Here is a 21,057-nt window from a genome sequence, read left to right as displayed (position 1 = left end):
CGCAAAGCATGGAGCATCATCAATAACCTCACTGGGCGCTCAGCAAACTCCCCTCGTCAGTGCCCCGTTTCTGCTAATGCCATCGCTTCCCAGCTAGTGCAGAAGTGGGTCTACAAGACAAAGGACCACAAGGCATCCCGCCTTGTTGCCAAGGAAGTATCTGTCCTTTGGCGAGTGGAAACACCACAAGAGGAAGCAATCTCTGGAGACTTCACTCCAGAGAAATTCGCCACCGCCCTCCGCCTAGTGAAACCACACAAGTCTCCAGGGCCGGATAAGATCTGCCCTGAGCTTGTGCTCCATGCTGGCCATGCCCTAAAGTCCTGGTTACGTGGATTCCTCTCTTTCTACCTGCACCACCTCACAATCCCAAAAATCTGGAGAAGAGCTTTAGTAGTTGCGATCCCTAAACCTCAAAGGCCACCAGAGGACCCAAGGAGCTATTGTCCGATATCCCTCTTCTGTGTTCCTTTCACGATCCTCGAAAGACTGATCTATGCACGCGTCAACCCAATCATCGACCGCTCCTTCCAAAAAAGCAAGCTGGGTTTCGGCGAGGAAAATCCACCGTACCCAAGACATCGAGGATTGCTTTGAGGCAAAAGAGAAGGCCGGCGCTGTCTTTCTAGATCTTACAGCTGCCTATGACACCGTATGGCATCGCGGCCTTACTTTCTAACTGCTTCACCTGCTTCCTGACCGACATATGGTTCATATGATTATGGAACTCGTCAGGAATCGAAGCTTCACCCTCACCACCGGTAGCTCATGGCGAAGCAGACTGAGATGCCTGAAAAACGGCGTCCCACAGGGATCGGTCCTGGCTCCACTTCTTTTCAACATCTACACCCGATCTGCCAACTACGGTCTCCGCAACATATGCATATGCGAACAACCTGGCAATTCTCCACTCCACAAAGTCGTGGGAAAATCTAGAAGACACCTTGAGCCAGGACATGAAAACTCTCTCAGCCTATCTCCAGAACTGGCGACAGAAACTTAGCGAAACTAAAACTGTGGCAGCAGCTTTCCACCTCCACAATCGGGAAGCTGATCGTGAGCTACATGTCCAGAACAACAAAAAATCTCTGTCCTTCTGCCCCGAACCAAGATATCTTGGGGTGACACTGGACAGATCGCTCACATACCGCCACCCTTTGGTGTCACTGCGCAAGAAACTCACATAGCTGGGGGGCGAGGGCTGACACTTTGCGTATAGCAGCCTTAGCCCTTGTCTACTCTTCAGCAGAGTACTGTGTACCTGTTTGGTGCCGCGGTGCTCACTGCCATAAACAGCGCCCTGCACACAGTGACCGGATGCCTGCATCCCACACCATTGGACAATCTCCCCATTCTCGCTGGCATCCAACTCGCTGAGCTTCGTCGCAAAAAAGCCACTCTGTCCTTCGGTCGACGGGCACTGGAGCCTAACCACCTTCTCCACCACAAGATCTCTGCTCTCCCAAACGAGCACCCCCGTCGATTGAAATCAAGACACCCATTCGTGCCAGCCGCTCAATTTCTTATCAACGAAGCTGATGTACAAGACAACTCTGCGGCTGCTTGGGCGGACCATAAATGGAGTTCTGAATGGAAGTCAACCGCCTCCAGACTCTATTCGTTCATCACCAACGTCGACACACGCCTCATTGGTCTAACACTACCAAGACAGGCATGGGTGCGCCTCGGCCTTTTCCGCTCAACCATGCACCAATGGGGAATGGCCTCTTCCTACTCCTGTGAATGTGGTGCCGAGGAACAGACCGCACACCACATCATCAATGACTGCTCCATCTTCAAGCCACCTAACGGAATGGAAGGTCTGCGTGTCATGGATGATGAAACCAAGGACTGGCTGCTCTCTAGTAGCCTTCCAGTGTAGTCCGGGAACATCGTCAATCTGGGGTGGTAAAAGGATGGACCCTCGGCCCCAGACGCTCACACGACGACAACGAATTCACTGTAATTCATTTCAATAATGTACAGTCAACTGGGGTGACTATGGCACCTAACTGGAAATAAAATTACTACAACTTTGTGATGCTATTTTCATTATAATATTCATAATTCTTTTTTTTTGTCAGAAAAGTTGATTGGTCTTTCAATGATGTGATATGTGATGTTTTGTTGTCCTTTGAAAATTTTGTAAGTCATTAGCTGCAACAAACGATCATGCAGAGAGAAGTATCGCTCTTGTACAAACCTTTACTGGGCATCTTCTACAATTCTAATGGTATGTACTGCAGTAACAGCCCTTGTTGCATTATCATGAAACGAGTCTCAAACCAAACAAACCAGAACCCTCTTGAAAAACACCATCAAGCAACAAACAAGTTTTTTGGCCATGTCATGAGGAAAAACACAATTAAAACATATGTACTGCTTTTTGTGGAAAGATCAAAGGAAAACGAGCTCGTGGAAAGCAGCGCCTCACTTTTTCTAATAACCTCAAGCATAGGCGCCGACTTTTCAAAAAATCTTGGGGGGTGAGAAAGGTGATGACGTCATAACCATAACGCTATTTTACTCAATTAAAATAGTCTTTGATTAAGCTTACCATCTTGTTTATATTGACACCTAGGTCGCAAACCGAATTTATTAGAACCGCTGCTTGAAACGATTAGTTTTTCGCATGCAGTACGCCTAGTCGTAACAATTTTGATATTGTTAGCTTATAATTGGAACAGTTGGAAAACAAGCCGATTCATTTTCTTTTCGCACGAGTGAATAACAACGATCAAGACAGTGAAGTTATCGAAACAAAACGCAAAAAATCATGATCTCAAGCAGATTGGAAACCCGCTATCAGTTTTATTAAACCTTGTTTCGCTCGTTTTTCTAATTACTTACCTTCAAAGCGTTAACAACAAGTGCGAAGTGTTTTCTCTCCTGTTTTTTATCGAAAGTCTTTATAACTTAGTCTTTTATCGAATAGCTTATATACTCAAGTATAAGTCGAGATGTTCGCAAGTGATTTTCACTTCAGAAAGCAGGTTCGACTTACTGTATACACGGGACAAGCAGCTGTTGTCTCCAGCTCAACAGTTTTCAAAATGAACACATGAACACATTTTTGCAAAATCATTGCCGACGTAGATTACGGAGTGTGAAATGTTGTCGGCCGAAGTAAAAGTTTTGAATACGTTTATTTGCAGTAATTCAAACTTAATTTTCAAATTGTATGATTTATTGTCAATTCTAAACTTTATGCACTTGTTGAGCAATATGCAAAGCCCAGGAGACAAAACAGCAGGAAGAGCTGTTTCAAGAGATCAATTTATTTGTATTTTTGTGTGTAGGATATAATCGTTCTTCCTACGTAACATTTCATGATCGTTGAAGTCGATGTCAAACCTTAGCGGCCGCATAAAACAATGATGTCAGGTTGACTAGGTGATAAATAGCGGTAAAAGACATCATTAATGCAGCAATATCTGCGACCAAGACCAACACCTTTTGTTTTATCGGTTTTCGATTTAATTCTCACAACATTGCGAACAAAACAATGCGTTCTGTTGAATCATAATTGATCTCACAGCGGGAAGACCTCCTTGAAAATAGCTAAATAAATTAGCTGATTTATTTAATATTGCCGTGAATATTGCCGTGACTATTCCAGCAGCGTAAGTTACTTTATCATCTACTTTAAAATTTCCTCACCGTATGTCAATGCCAATAGATGATTCTAATGAGCTATTCTACTTATACACGGGAGAAGGAAATATCACGGATTTCAGCTCAAAAGTAGAGGTTCGACTTATACACGAGATCGTCCGTTTAAATGATCTAAATCTCTTTCGCAAACAATTTTATCTTTAAACACTTCTTGGTAGCCATTTTTGTTGCCCCTCAACCATAAATTTCCGGGGGGCAACGCCCCCCGGAAGTCGGCGCGTATGACCTCAAGGATCATCTTCAGTTCTTCACGTTCCAACCACAACAGTTTTAATAGAGTTAAATATCGGAATAACTATGCATGAACGCTTAAGCCTGGAACAGGCATGGTAAGGCATAGCATAAAGAACCATAAAGGAGAAGAATAGAGCCGAATAAACAGGAATAAAAAGGCATAAACAGGCAGGAATAAACAGGCATAAAGGGGAAGAATACAGCCAGTAATGTTAAATCCACACCACATCGGGGTTAATGTTAATTTATATTATATACAGTAGAATTCGCCTATAGTGACTTTGGCTATAGTGACACTTCGCCTATAGTGACACCTGTTGCAAAGTCCCGTTTGCAAACCATATGTTTTGCATAGAAATGACTTCGCCTATAGTGACTTCGTGTATAAGAACACTTTGCTTACAGTGACGCCACATTTCTGTCCCTTGGGCTCAAAAATTTCCATATAAGGACACTTTACGGTGTATTTCCAGTTCAAGTTGGAATCATATTTTGTCCTTATCAGCATTCGCCAGTTCTCAGCCAGCAAATCCATCTTTTTACATTGATTTAACGTATGCAGAGGTTGAACCATAAAGGATTGATTTGCTGACTGGGTTTGAATTAAACCAACATGGATGCGCATGCGCAGATACTGCACAAGTGACGTTATCAACGACGTCATCATTCGTCTATAGTGACACTTCGCTTATAGTGACACTTTTTCCGCGGTCCCTTCAGGTGTCACTATAGGCGAATTCTACTGTATATCATAAACTGGTTTTGAAAACAGGAAATATAGTTACAAACACATTTTGTTTATAAACCATGAGACAAGTGAGCTTAAAACAGTGAGTGATACTTTGACTTATAAATACCAATTCTATGAAAAGTGATCATGCAGAAAATAAAAAATACTTACACCAAATATAACAGTGATAACTTGAAAGATTTGTTCTGACAGCTTTTGCCCGGAATAATCCTAAATAAAGAAAAGGTGCTTGGTGGATTTTTATTTATTTGAACTTTTAAATTCTGTATAATGATGCAAGCAGATGTATTTCTATGGATGCAATATTCGTACCCCGATTTCGTCCCCTGAAATTGGGGTATGAAGTGTTCTGGTGATGAACAAGTAAAAACAGGTAAAAACAAGGTAAAATCCTTGGCTTAAACATTTCTAACCCTGACGTTATTGCATATCATGAACAATTGTTGCGAGAATATAACATCCAGCACATTCTAGTGTGCATCTAGAGAATGTTAATACTGTATCACTTAGCTTCCATTTAAGCAGAAAAGCTTTGGATTTTTATGTTGCTTCAACAATTGATGACATTGAATCAGCGTAACAAAGGTGAATTCTTCGCTAAGAATGAATGGGTAATACAATGAATAATATGATGAACCTACTCGTTCTTCATCACTTTCGCTCAAATGACACTCAAAAATATACCTAAGGAAAAAAGCCTAGTGAAACGTTTGACTCTCCAAGCGCAGGTCGTTGGTCTGATGAAAGCCTGTCAGAGTGATTTTGCTGAAATTTTAAAGTCTTCTAAACCGGAGATACAGTTTAAGATAAAGTAATTAAGTATGACGATCGACGTTAAAACTGGTGTGACCGCTGTCAATAAAATCGAATTTCGAGATTTCCTGCAACCTATTTCGTCCCCTGAAAAGATCGAGAGAAATTTTGAACTGTTTGCGGCAACTTCAATCAGCGACTTCGGCTCTGTTGTATTTTTTCTCGATCTTTTCAGGGTACGAAATAAGAGTACGAAGTGTCCAGGGGACGAAATAGGTTGCACCCTATTTCTACTAATTGATGATGAATATAGGATAGAATGCTATACTTTTTATTAAATTCAGATTTTAGATGAAATTCAATTCAATTCAATTTATTTTTCATTGCTGGCGCGAACATGTAGAGAACAGCAAAGAACAAATACAGACAAACTCGCTTAAGCGCATAGGCCTACTGCTTAAATATATATATCAACCATTTCATTGTATCAAACACTGAAATCCCAAACCAAATCCTACCTAATGTTAAGTAAAACTCAGGCCTCAATACTGAAGGCGGCCATCGGGGCCATGGCCGCGATTAACCTACAAAAACCAACATTTTGTCCGCCGGGTCTCGCCCTTCCGTTGGCTGCATTTGTCCGCCATGAAGTTCCAAGAAAATTTTACGCAAGCGGCCTTGTGGATAAAGTACTTTGCCACTTATAATCACAAAGGATTAGAGAGCAGTTAAAGCACCCGATAAATCACAATACATACTGTCTATGCTTGAATTGTTAACATTATTGATTGACCAAGCAGCTGATGTCTGACGATAAGCAGGATGCAAGTGACATCACAATACACCTTATTGAAATATTGATGGGATAAATCAGAACAGAAAGGAGTGAAAGCCAGTCAGAGCAGAGGTGCCAGATGGTGTTTCAAAAAATTGGCTAGGCTACTAGATTATGAAAATCTGGTGAAATTTGAAATGATTTGGTGCCGACAAAAACAAGATTGGAACCAGACAAAAATCTGGTGAAACCTGGTGTTATTTGAACAAAATTACACAATTTGATACAAAAGTCTGAAAATTTGATACAAAAAAAGTCTAAAAATCCAATAAAAACAACAAAAACAAATTTGCACAATTCCGGTAACCTCACGGACAAGAATACATATATCAAGAGCAATACAAACATTAAGTTAAGTGTCATTAAAGATAGGGATGGGCAATTCAGAATATTTCACTACTCCAGAATTATTCCGGAATACTAAATCGAATCCAGAATACCAAATCCTATTAACTTCCATGCTCCATCAACGCAAATACTAAAAAATTTCATAGCAGCAACTCCGGGGCGGTCAGCGCCTTTGGCTCTGTTAAAATATTTTTTTCTCGATCTTTTCAGGGGACGAAACTGTGGGACAAAGTGTTCAGGGGACGAAATAGGTTGCACTTGTGAAGCCCAATGCAACTGAGTGCAAACTCACATTCTCAACAATAACGCCTGATTACAATAAATCTCTTTTCTAGAGCAAATTTGTTAAACGTATCAATAAGATACCGCATCAAAATGTCTGGCAAATGGCAGATAAGAATAACCGATTTTGTCTGTAATTGTGAAAGCAGAGTTTTTTTAAAAACAGCTTGAGCTTTAAATCTGAAAAAATCACTACACATCTAACCATACATTACAGTGCATTTAAAGTTTACAAGCCAATCATAACATTCAAAAAGTATTGGCAGTGGCTATTTGACCGGTGCCGGTCTTTTAATCTAAAACACTACAGTGGAACTCGGTTAATCCGGATCTTCGCCAACTCCGGATAAAACTGGAAGTACAAATGATTTGTAATCTTTTTCTTGAGAAACAGCTTTGGATTATCCAGATTATTTAATCTGGATCTTCGCCTATTCTGAACAAAAGTTGCGCTTTCTCTATTGCTTTAGCCGGATTTGCTTTGTTTGACCGTGATTTTTTGCAAGTTTTCCATAGAAACTCGTCTTCGGTAACTGTTTTCTAAAGTTTCAGTGACTACAGATTATTCCGACACGCATGTCTGAAGATGTAACTTTTGCCAGTGTGTTCTTGCGTTAGACGCAGAGTGTACAAATACATTCATTTTACATGCATTTCAAAAGAATTCTATCACTGGGTCGTTAATGTGGTGATCGCGCGTCTCGGAATTGGCAGATGACCACACTAATGCGTTCAATTTCGGTGATTTTTACCGATACCCTTCTATCTAGGTAACGGCAAGCTTGATAGAACCGTCATCGGTTAATCCGGATCTTCGCCTAATCCGAATGGAATCGCCGGTCAAATTGAATCCGGATTAACCGAGTTCTGCTGTATTTGACGGCATGACGTAACATATTTTTTCTTTCACTTTCTCATTCAAAGCAAAAGACGAAAGAACAAATTAAAAAAGGTGCCTACATAACTTCTAAATTCAACAGTATTTTTTCAACTGAATCAGTGGCGCCTCAAGATTTTTGTCAGCCTGGTATTCCCAAGGATGTGAGTTTGATACTAGCCGGAAGGTTTTTTTTTAAACTAAATTCTAACTCGAATACTCAATCGTTAATCTGAGTAGCCTACAGCCCTATCTTTTATGTCTTTTCAAATATGAGTGAGTAATAAAGAGTTTTTTTAATGGCAGTGGCTATTTGACTGGCTCCGGTCTTTTATTCTGAAACACTATTTGACAGGTCAAGACGTTACTACATGAGAAGAAAAAAGTGCCTATATAAGTTCTAAATTCGACAATTTTATTCAACTGGGTCGGTGACGCGTAGTAGCGTACAATAATTTTCAGGCTGGTGTTTCAGAGGGAATGAGTTTAATACTACCCGGAAGCATTCTTTTTTTTTAAGCTAAATTTTGACCCGAAGTGACTCAATCGTTAGGCTGCTGCATTTTTGTGATCAATTTTTAATTTGAGTAGCCTACAGCCAAATTTTTTATGTCTTTTCAAATATGAGTAATAAATCAAATTAAAAAAGGGGGGTTTGCGACACTTTTTAACCTTGAATGGGCGTAAAGTCCACAAGGGATCCACGTAAAGCAGATACTTAAAGCATCTAAATACAGTGAAAAAAATATTTGAATCAATTTTAAGATATTAACGTCTACCCTTTAAAGTACGTGTTAATTTGAAGAGAAGGAGACATTATTTATGGTCTCTGTTAAAGAAGGACCTTTAGTGCAAACTAGCACACGTTAAAATTATTTGGATTTGAACAGTCAATTCATAGAACTCACGACGTGATACATCTTCTTGTCCACCATACTATACTTCCAAGTTTGATCAACTAATGAATTGATAGATTTACAAGTCTTTCAACTAATGAATTGATAGATTTACAATTCCATTACGTGGCCAACATGATTCTTCATTATTTCGTTTGTGACGATTCAATTAAAATTTTTTTTGCTTTTATGCTTCGCCCTCGTTTAATCAAGCTGTGTCCTTTGTATTCATTATAAATAACAGAGTTTGAAGTGAACAGTGTGTTACTTTATGATGGCTAAAGCAAGAAACAGAAACAAGTAAATAATACTAGAAAGACTTGTAAATCTATCAATTCATTAGTTGATCAAACTTGGAAGTATAGTATGGTGTACAAGAAGATGTATCACGTCGTGAGTTCTATGAATTGACTGTTCAAATCCAAATAATTTTAACATGTGCTAGTTTGCACTAAAGGTCCTTCTTTAACAGAGACCATAAATAATGTCTCCTTCTCTTCAAATTAACACGTACTTTAAAGGGTAGACGTTAATATCTTAAAATTGATTCAAATATTTTTTTCAATGAGTAATAAAGTTAGAGTTTTTTTTAATTTGCTGGAATTTGAGAATTTCTCAGGGTAAGTTTCCGTTCGTCATAAGAGGATGTGACCATACGACGCATTATATTTTTGCTCTCGACAAGTTAGTTTGGTGGCTGTAAAAATGGTTTCATCATCAATGTTCAGTTTACTTTTAGGCAGTGTTTTTTTGCAGGCAATTTAGTTTAAAATAAAATCCTTGCCGGTAGTATCGAATGGATGCAACCTAGTTCGTACCCTGAATAGATCAAGAGAAAAAATTAAAAAAAGCGGAAGTCGCTGACCGCAGTTTCCGCAAACATTTTAAAATTTTCCCCCTGAACAGATCGAGAGAAAGCCGAAGTCGCTGATTGCAGTTTCCGCTAACCCTAACCATAGACTAATCTATGCTCTTACCCTAAACCTCACGGATCGCAGTTTCCGCAAACATTTTTCTGCACTTTCCGCTAACCCTAACTCTAACCATAGACTAATCTATGCTCTAACCCTAACCCTCGCTGATCGCAGTTTCCGCAAACATTTTTCCACAGTTTCCGCTAACCTTTACCCTAACTCTAACCATAGAGTAATCTATGCTCTAACCCTAACCCTCGCTGATTGCAGTTTCCGCTAACCGCAGCTTCCGCTTACCCTAACCATCGAGTAATCTATGCTCTAACCCTAACCCTCGTTGATCGCAGTTTCCGCAAATATTTTTCCGCAGTTTCCGCTAACCCTAACCCTCGAGTTGTTTGCGGAAACTCCGATCAGCGACTTTGGCTTTGTGCTATTAAACTGCAATCGGCGAATTCAACTTTTTAATTTTTTCTCTCTATCTTTTCAGGGTACGGACTGTTCGGGGTACAAACTAGGTTGCACCCTAGGGTGTTGCAGGCGCCCCATGAAATTTAAATCTTGGTTTCACCATGCTTACCTTTTTTGTGGTACTGTGTTCAGATCAGAAGACCACAAATATGAAGTTTCATAAATTTTCATCGACGTTTACCTCCACCGCCGAGGCCATTTTGAGGCCCACTTTTTGAAATTTTTCATGTATTTTGCCACTAGAGGGCAGTGTATAAGTTTTGCAATATTGGGGTATATTTAAAGGATGCCCTATGATGTTCTGAATTGTTTAAAAAAAAAATTGGAGAAATGGGATAAGTATATCCTAAAATATTCAAGTTTTGTCACTCATTTTTTGCACAATACTGCCCCTAATGGTAAAAAGAAAAGTTAAAATATCTTGAAAACTACTCATCATATTGTTATGGAACTTGCATGCACCCCCCCATTTTCATGGGTAAGGAATTTGATTTTAGCAATATTTTTGCAAAATATTACCACTAGAGGGCGGTAGTTCTAATTTTGAACTATTTTTCTGTGAAAAGGCGATATTGTTGCATTTCTTGAGCTGTGCTTCTGAAGAATACAATTTCATGGCTTATGCACAACAAAATTTATTCAATTGTAAAGAAACTGCATGCATACCTGTACTATATCAATAAATCCAAACAGGCAATGTGAGTCTTAGTTAACACAATTTCCGCAAAGGCAGTTTTGTGTTGATAAGCGACGTTTTCTAAGATTTGGTATCTTTCTTCAATCCTCCTCCACCGCTTGAATATAGTTTTGCGGATTTTTTTCTTGTTTTGCTACATGAAGAAAGTCGGATACCACTTTTACCCTTCTCTCTGCTGTGTCATTACAGACTCTGAGTGCACTTATGATACCATTAGCAGAAGCATTGCCATCATCTATTTCCCACTCTTTCGGGTGTTTGACATGAAAAGTTGTTGAAATGTGCAAAAGTTCAAATAACATTTTGTTGCTGGTATTTGCATACAAGCACAATGACAATGAGTTATCATTAACAATGTCTGGCAGCTCTGGCTTACCGTATCCATTACCAAACCTGTTTGTAACCTGGCCATGGAAACTTGCATTTTGTTACAGACAGTTGTTCGCCTGGTCAAACGTCATGTAGAAACCGTTCGGGTCTACTGAATATTACGTCATGGAAATTCCTAAAACATGAGCCAAAATTGCACCATCGTCCGTAAGACTCGTGTCAGACCGGTTTAAACCTGTTTCAGTTTGAGACCTGTTTGGACATGAAATATTGCGTCACGAACTGCTCTCGTGCCTTTGAGTTATCACAAATTTTTCTGATTCATTCTCGAAGTTGTTTGTTGGAAGTCGGTCGCACATTTAACTGGTTTATTTGGTGCTTGCTAGCTGGACAAATTCTCCGTCTTTTATCCAAGTAATCTGTATTGTAGTGACAGTTTTTAGGTGTACGGCGTTGCACCAGTCATTTCGATAGCCGCGGGCTAATTTTACTGGAATACACTTTGAATAGACGTTTCGAAGGTGTGTTTATTTTTCGGTCATTACGTACAGACAAACGGATCCGGGAACTTTATGTTACAATTTTCCCACGAAGAATTATGGTTTACCGCTGTGACCACATTTAAATGCAGCAGAGTTCTAGCCAAAGCTTCCTTTTCATCAATAGTGACTTGTTCGAATGTTCGTCCCATAGAGCTAATGGGATCAGCTCCCCAGTTACATACCATGTGTGCCTACCTAAAGCTTTTAAAGCAGCAATACTGATAGTTTTGTCTACTGCATCATAGCTTTTGATATTACTTACCAGTTGCAAATCTTCTCGGGGTGCTGATGCAGCAATTGGACAGTTGAACCACCATCCATTAAATTAATACAAAAGCACAAAGGTCAACAAATCACTCTAATTTTTGTATTTGTGACTTGAAAATGATTCCTTGCGGTGGAAAGTCTTACAGCATAACTATCTTATAGCAATAGAGCTGCTTTCCCATCCACCTTGCTCGATGGACTGTTCCACATTTCATGAAGTTGTACTGTCCACTGTTGATTCCAATCTACACCGTCATCAGGTCTAAAAGTTCTTTGTAATCACCCCTCTGATAATTTTGCATATCTCTCTCAAGCTTTATGTGCTTACACTTTTCTGCTTTGAGTTGTTACAAATTCTCCCAACTCTTTTGAGGATTTTTGGTGTGCAGTACAGCTGCAGCATGTGGGGTTGCATTGAATCCTTTGTTCCGGAATCTTTCGAATAGTTCAATGCCTGGAGATCTTGACGTTTCGACTTACAGGGCTTCCCACACATGAGAAAGTATAACTTCTCCAATATGTTTTCTGCATGCTAGGCAGAGAAGTGGTTTGTCTAGCTTTATTTGAAAAAAAATGCATGCAGCAGAGAGATAGCTTGAAAAAAGTTTTTGGGTGTTGTTGTTTTAAATTTTTCTTTTTTTTTAAGGCCATTTCTCTGCTGCATGCATTTCTCTCTGCTGTCCATCGAGCAAGGTGGATGGGAAAGCAGCTCTATTGCTATGAGATAGTAATGCTGCAAGACTTTCTACCGCAAGGAATCATTTCCAAGTCACAAATACAAAACATAGAGTGATTTGTTGACCTTTGCAGTTTTGTATTAATTTAATGGATGGTGGTTCAACTGTCCAATTGCTGCATCAGCACCCCGAGAAGATTTGCAACTGGTAAGTGACATCAAAAGCTATGCTGCAGTAGACAAAATTATCAGTCTTGCTGCTTTAAAAGCTTTAGGTAGGCACACATGGTATGTAACTGGGGAGCTGATCCCATTAGTTCTATGAGACAAACAAGTCACTATTGATGAAAAAAAAGCTTTGGCTGGAACTCTGCTGCGTTTAAATGCAAGTTTCCATGGCCAGGTTACAAACAGGTTTGGTAATGGATACGATAAGCCAGAGCTGCCAGACATTGTTAATGGTTGGTAACTCACTGTCATTGTGCTCCTATGCAAATGCCAGCAGCAAAATGTTATTTGAACTTTTGCACATTTCAACAACTTTTCTTGTCAAACACCCAAAAAAGTGGGAAATAGATGATGGCTATGCTTCTGCTAATGGTATCATAAGTGCACTCAGAGTCTGTAATGATTCAGCAGAGAGAGGGGTAAAAGTGGTATCCGACTTTCTTCATGTAGCAAAACAAGAAAAAAATCCGCAAAACTATATTCAAGTGGTGGAGGAGAATTGAAGAAAGATACCAAATCTTAGAAAACGTCGTTTATCAACACAATGAAGATGCACAACTGCCTTTGCGGAAATTGTGTTAACTAAGACTCACATTGCCTGTTTGGATTTATTGATATAGTACATGCATGCATGCAGTTTCTTTATAATTGAATAAATTTTGTTGTGCATAAACCATGAAATTGTATTCTTCAGAAGCACAGCTCAAGAAATGCAACAATATTGCCTTTTCACAGGAAAATAGTTCAAAATTAGAACTACCGCCCTCTAGTGGTAATATTTTGCAAAAATATTGCTAAAATCAAATTCCTTACCCATGAAAATGGGGGGGTGCATGCAAGTTCCATAACAATATGATGAGTAGTTTTCAAGATATTTTAACTTTTCTTTTTACCACTAGGGGCAGTATTGTGCAAAAAATGAGTGACAAAACTTGAATATTTTAGGATATACTTATCCCATTTCTCCAATTTTTTTTTTAAACAATTCAGAACATCATAGAGCATCTTTTAAATGCACTCCCAATATTGCAAAACTTATACACTGCCCTCTAGTGGCAAAATACATGAAAAATTTCAAAAAGTGGGCCTCAAAATGGCCTCGGCGGTAGAGGTAAACGTCGATGAAAATTTATGAAACTTCATATTTGTGATCTACTGAGCTAAACACAGTACCACAAAAAAGGTAAGCAAAATCCGAGAGGGTCGGGGCGCCTGCAACACCCTATTGCACCCGTATCGAACTCATACCCTTGGGGATACCAGGCTGAGAAATATCGTACGCGCCAGTGATTCAGTTGAGTAAAACTGTTGAATTTAGAACTTATATACTCACTTTTTTTTCTCCTCTCGTCTTTTGCTTTGAAAGAAAAGGTGAAAGAAAAAATACGTCATGACCGGTCAAGTAGTGTTTTAGATTAAAAGACTGGAGCCGGTCACATAGCCACTGCCAAAAGTATTATGCAACAAAATTCATTCAGTAAAATTACCAGGACAAACCACAAAAACTATAATTATTGCATCATAGCTCCAACCAATTAGCCTTGCAATAAATTCGAAATGTTCTATTAGAAAAATTGGTTATGTAGGTAACCTAGACTTCAGACGGGTGCAACCTATTTCGTACCCTGAACAGAGAACACTTTGTACCCCCATTTTGTACCCTGAAAAGATCAAGAGAAAAAATAAAACAAAGCAGAAGTCACTGATCGGAGTTTCCACAAACATTTCCTAGTGGGGAACATTCCACTAGTGGGGAACAAACCGACGATGGATTATGATGATGATGATCAAAAAGCCGAAGTCACTCGTCGGAGTTGCCACAAACATTTCACCCATCAATGCTAGACTGGAGTTACATTATTACCACTAAATCTAATTAAATTAATTATTATCAGATATATCATTTCAGATATAATATATTCAACAATTAGTCAACCTAGGAAGAGCTCTTAATGTTGGACATAGGCGCCGACTCCAGGGAGGCGACGCCCATCCCCCCCATGACTTTAGCTCGGGGTGGCTGCCCCCCGCAAATCATTCAAAAAAAATCCTAAATCAAATGTTTCTAAGCGTTAGTTTGATCTTCATTGCAGATCGATCTCAATTAAAAGATCTACTTGTTGCAACAAGAGTGCTGCTCCTAAGATAACAAAAGAAACAGAAGTACGGTAGCTGATAAATGCCAGCATGGTGCCGTTGAAGCACAGTAACAATGATTGAAAAACGTTTTTCTTGATTTCTTCCGCTTTGCTTTTTCTTGGGAGTGTCAATAACGAGGTGCTGTTTGCTCAGTTTAGTATCTAGGCGTATTAAGAGCTAAAGTTCAATGTGACCAGCATATAATTCGAAGTAGCCTAAAGACCTCGAAATTTGTTTTTGTTGACGGCAGACAAACGAGTCCGATCTGAGCAGCTATCTCGGCGGACAAATTAAGTCTCACGGCGGACACACCAGTTTTAGCCATCGATAGTCATGCTTAATCACTTTATCTTGATAATAATTCTTCGCCATTTCAGAACTATAACTACAGTTTTAGAAGGTTTTTTGAAAATTTAGTAAAGGGTCATTCCATGCCAAACGTCCTGAAAATCATAAAGATCCCAGTTTGACCCTCTTTGATTTTGCTAAAACTTGGTCAAAATGTTATTTGGCATGATTTAGCCATACATTACAAATTTTAGCTCAATATCTATTGTAGTTTTAGAAATATGATGCTTTAAAGTCTTAGGTACCCCCTAAACTTTTCCGCATTCGGTTTTTTGAACCATTTTCAATTAACTATATTATTTGCTCCAAAAGTTGTATAAAGTTTATTTTTGGTAAAATGGTTCACTTTTAGCTATATTACATGATTGCCTTGTCAAAATGCAATTAATTTGCAGCATAGTGAAGTAATCAAGTCTCAAAGTAGCCCTTTTCTTCATCAAAAACAAATTTTGTGCCATATTTGGAAGCCTGTAACTTTTTTATGAAAAGTAGGATGGTTATTAATATTTATCATGTATGCTCTTTCCCTACCAGGCAACAACTTCACCAAGTTTGATAAGTAACATTATATTTATTAGAAAGTTACAATGCATCAAAATATGCACCCCAAGCAAAAAAGCCAAAATAACGCCATCTTGTGGTGTAAAAATACCCCCATAAAAAAGTGTTTACAAAATAATATTTTTAACCTATTGAAGAACATTACCTAAGGAACTTGTGTATAAAGTTTTAACTTTGTCACTCAACTATTAAGAGGTAAGTTGGGGGCTAATTTTAACTCCCCATAATAAAAAATTGACTTCTTTGCAGAGGAGTAATTCCATGCTTAATTTAGGAAAAAAAATATTAGTACACTCATGGTTCCAGAATTTTATGATATATTGTGTTCAGATAGAGCTCATCGAAACAACTCTTTTAAAATAAAAATTAGCGTTCTATGACCTTCAGTCCTCGCAATATTGAGGATTGCAATTTGGCCACACGAGGTGCAAATCCTGGTTACGCATGAGTGATTTTTAAGTATATTTCTTATATAGATGGTAGAGGAGTGGGAAAAATTGCTATTTGGGGGTTTTCAGGGGCACTGAATTCAATAAACACAGTTCCAAATGGCTCAGAGCAATAGTTTTGTCCCTACATTTATTTTTTTCACTTCAACCGCTTAAAGGGTTGAGTGACAAAGTCAAAACTTCGTACACAAGTTCCTTAGGTAATGTTCATCAAATGATTAAAAAGATTATTTTGTAAACACTTTTTTACGGGGGTATTTTTATACCACAAGATGGTGTTATTTTGGCTTTTTTGCTTGGGGTGCATATTTTGATGCATTGAAACTAGGGGTGTTCAATTTCGATTATTTGAATATTCGAAATTCACTTTATTTTCGATTTCCGACTTCGAATATCACAACTATTCACCACACTGCAAAATGTGATTTTATTGAAAGAAACGACATGAAATTCGCTAGAAAACGCGAAAAAAGCCATGAAAATTTGCGAAAAAAGAACACAAAATAACGTCTACAGCTTCAGGCCCATGTTGGTGTTTATGAACACAAGCTGATCGACATGGTCACCCGTCAGTCGGGATCTCAGCTTCGTGACGGTCAGGCCAGCTTTTGAAAACGATCGCTCCGCTGGAGCCGAGGTCGCTGGGATCCCAGACACTTCAAGTTCATTTTCACAGCGATTCACTGCCGCGACATTTCACTGCAGAGGTTTCGACTCGAAAGCGACATCGAGTATGTTTTCAAGCGCATAAAGCTAAACGCACGCTCCGTCTACGTAGCAAATTATGTTGTTTTTGGGTGCATTCAACATCTGATGACATTGAATCGACACAAAATGGTAGATTTTTGCTATGTCCCAGGCAGCAAAATCAGTCATTTTTACATTGATTCAACGTCTGCACTCTGCAGACATTAAATCAATGTAAAAATGACAGATTTTGTTGTCTGGTGTTGGATTGTAGCATCGCAACTCGTTCTCATGATTATTTATCGTGAAGCTGTTGCGGTTTGCATTCAAAAAGTGTTTTCCTGCTGCCAATCGCTAGTTCATCTATTGTTTTATGTATCAATACAGCATAAAAAGTTGCCCCCACACAGAAATATGTGTGGGAGCCTTTGCTCTCAACAAGTAACTTTTTACAGCCACCAAACTAATGCAACCAACTTATTCAGCCATCAAACTAATGAACAATTCGTACCGTCAGTTCGTACCTTGAAAAGATCGAGAGAAAAAAATAAAAAAAGCCGAAGTCACTGATCGCAGTTCCCACAAACATTTAAATATTTTCCGCAAAGAAACAAAAACTCTTAAGCCTGGTCTACACTACAAAATATTTTGAGCTGAGCGTGGCGCATTCTTTGTTTATTTAACACAAAGCTTCTCTCGGCAACAGCGCCGCCGTCGGCCTGAAAATGTCTGGTCATCGCGAGCTTTTTTCACGCTCTGGAGAGATTCGCTTGACCAAGGTTCTGGCTCAAATTTAGTTTGAGCTCAGGTCTTGGCATTTTGTGGGACTTTGGTGGAAAGGCAGTTTCAGTTTTCTGGAAAGATGGTACTCTGTTTCAGTTAATAGGTTAGTTGGTGTGTGTAGATAAAAATTAAAAGGTTAGGTTTAAAAAAGTCTTACATAGGCCTGACTTAGCTGTTAGTTTGGTTAAGGTGGCACTTCACTAGGCTTTTGGTATGATTAAAGTTGGCCTTCCAGCTAGTATGGTGTTCCTACCTCTTAGACGGATTCAAACTATCTTTAGCTGTTCGTCAGGTTCAGGTAGCACTTCACCAGGCTTTTGGTCAAACTTGGGTTGGCCTACCTGCTAGCCTTGCATTGATTGCAGTGTTCAACTGTACAAGTTAGAGGATAGCTCTAGGTCTACAATACTATTCTAGATTATTTTCAGTTGACCTATTACACTGTGTCAGTACAGCGATGGATGTGTTTGATTGATAAGTATAAATCAATTAAAGGCGAATTTCCAGCCAGCTTACGTAACCAAGCAAAAAGTGAAGTTGTTAGCGCTTGAATGCACACGGTCGCAAGATCAAATTTGCCAGTGTAGACAGTTTTTAGTCAGTCGAGGCTGGACAAGGCAGGCGTTTGTGCTTTTCGGGCTTGTAGTGTAGATCAGGCTTTAGGATCATTACCACAAATTTTTAAATGTTTGCAAAAAACTCCGATCAACCCTAACCCTTTTAAAATGTTTGCGGAAACTCCGATCAATCCTAACCCTAACCCTTTTAAAATGTTTGCGGAAACTACGATCAGCGACTTCGGTAAATTCTTAGGATCATTACCGGAAATTTTAAACTCCAACTTTATTACTCACATTTGAAAAGACATAAAAAATAGGGCTGTAGGCAACTCAAATTAAAAATTGACTAAAATAAATGCACTTCGGGTCAAAATTTGGTTAAAAAAAATAAATAAAAAAAGGAACGCTTCCGAGTAGTATCGAACTCATTCCCTCTGGAAAAACAACCGGAGAAATATCATACGCGCCACGGATCGAGTTGAATAAAGTTGTCGAGTTTAGAACTTATATAGGCGCTTCTCGTCTTTTGCTTTGAAAGAGAAAAAGAAAAAAAGTGTCTATATAGTGACGTCATGACCGGTTATATAGTGTTTCAAATTCAAAGACCGGTGCCGGTCAAATAGCCACTGCCTAACAAATTTTGTTGCATCTTGCTATAATAGCCTACTCGTATAATCTAATTTAGTAACCAACCTTGGATGCAACCTAGTTCGTACCATGAACAGTTCATACCATCACTTCGTACCTTGAAAAGATCGAGAGAAAAAATTAAAAAAGCCAAAGTCGCTGATTGCAGTTTTCGCAATCATTTTAAAATCTTCCCCCTGAAAAGATCGTAAGAAAAATTAGCTCAAAGCCGAAGTCCGCTGATCGCAGTTTCCGCAAACATTTTTCCACAGTTTCCGCTAACCCTAACCATAGAGTAATCATGCTCTAACCCTAACTGATCGCAGTTTCCGTTAAACGCAGTTTCCGCTTACCCATGGATCACGGAATTAGTAATTAATAAAAATTAAAAATAAGAATTAAAAATCTAATTCAGTGATCCATGGCTAATTCAGTGATCCATGGCTCTAACCATAGAGTAACCTATGCCCTAACCCTCGCTGATCGCAGTTTCCGCAAACATTTTTCTGCCGCTTCCGCTAACCTTCGAGTTTGTTTCAAATTGTTTGGGGGAAACTCCGATTATCAGCGACTTCGGCGTTGTGTTATTAAACTGTAATCAGCGACTTCGGCTTTTTTTAATTTTTTCTCTCGATCTTTTCAGGGTACGAACTGACTGTACGAATGGTTCAAGGTACGAACTAGGTTGCACCCACCAACCTTGCTGTATAATTATTACTCGGAGATCAAAGCCAGACGTTGTGATGTAAAACTTGAACTAAATTTTGCGTGATTAGTGTAGAAGTACCTGTACTCTATCCATTCTTAGCGAAGAATTCACCTTTGTTACGCTGATTCAATGTCATCAATCGTTGAAGCAATGTAAAAATCGAAAGTTTTCCACCTTGAATGGAAGCTAAGGGATACAGTATTCACATTTTCTAAATGCACGCTAGAATGCGCTGGAAAACATATTATCGCAACAATTGTTCGTGCTATGCAATGACGATTTGTATCGCTAGTTGCTGTGTTATTTCTCGGCGGACAAATATGACCGATCTAGATGGTACTTCCCACAGACATCATATGCTGTGACGGCGGACATGTCCGATGTCCGCCGTGAATTTCGAGACCTCAGGCTACATTATAAAGCTTGGCGATATACAATGGCAGATAGTCGCAAACAAACATCAATGCTGACAAACAAATATCAGCATTTTGAATGTAAGCAATCAGTCGACTAGAAAGTTTGCCCCCCGGCAATTTTCAAAACCCAGCGCCTAAGATCTTGGAAGTTGTTTAATTATATTTAACTTCTACTTGCATAGAATTCTAGATTTCAAAAAAACTACCGTAATAATAGCCCAAGCTTTCAAAGTATAAGGCACTAAATTGACTACTGTTAAATTGTCTTTTCTTCAACTCACCATATAATACGACTTTATGAAGTCAAACATCTTTTTTTCACAAAATGTGGTAAAAATACAATTATTAAATCGTTTCAAATGTTACTGATAAATCCTGCTACGAAAGAGTTTTATCAGTGTTATTGCTTGTAATTGACTCTTGCAAATGAGTCTAATTCTGAGACTGAGTCTCTGAGAGTCAGAGTCTATCTTTTTGACCAGATGTGTACAGATCTAAGATTTTTAGAATCCTGATACGATCCTGTTTCTGCTTTTTGAGATCCGGTAATATCTGATGGTAGCAGTGCTTCCGCTTTTACAAAACTAGACTACCACTTGCATTACCACATTTGTCCTCAGATTACCACATTTTTTACTGTGATTTTCTTCCGAGTTTAACCGTATTTCGACTTACTTATGTTTACCCACTTGTTGCCATGGTTACAATCAGGTGTTGCCAGAGTTAGTATTAAAGTTAGGAAAGGTTAGACTTAGGAATAAGGTTAGCATTTTGATCTTTACCCAGAACAAAAAAAAAATCCAAAATGCAAGTTTTTGTTTTCAACAGCTTTAAACTTTTCTCAAATTACGACATAATTCCTTATCTGGCAATGCTATTATTTGGAAGTGGCTGCATTTACGGCGACGTAAATACAGCCGTTCCATGCCTTTTTTCTAATCTTTATGTCGCTTTTAGTGCGCATGCGTGCTGTTGCTGATAAAGGGTGGATATACAACTAAA

General features: G+C 38.9%; 1 protein-coding gene across 1 annotated transcript in view; it reads right to left on the bottom strand.

Moving 5' to 3' along the window:
• LOC145767188 (signal peptidase complex subunit 1-like) overlaps positions 1-20,435 on the bottom strand; it is a 30,506-nt gene extending 10,071 nt beyond the window's left edge. The window contains exons 1-2 of the mRNA XM_082578964.1: positions 20,337-20,435; positions 4,811-4,870 (exon numbers count right to left, since the gene is read on the bottom strand). Coding sequence (XP_082435090.1) covers positions 4,811-4,870; positions 20,337-20,366 — 90 coding nt within the window. The 5' untranslated portion in view covers positions 20,367-20,435. The remainder of the gene's footprint in view (positions 1-4,810; positions 4,871-20,336) is intronic.
• Between the last annotated feature and the right edge of the window lie 622 nt (positions 20,436-21,057).

The sequence above is a fragment of the Aplidium turbinatum genome, chromosome 3 (assembly GCF_918807975.1).
Source record: "Aplidium turbinatum chromosome 3, kaAplTurb1.1, whole genome shotgun sequence".
Classification (NCBI taxonomy): Eukaryota; Metazoa; Chordata; class Ascidiacea; order Aplousobranchia; family Polyclinidae; genus Aplidium; species Aplidium turbinatum.
This window is presented reverse-complemented; position numbering and strand designations above follow the sequence as displayed.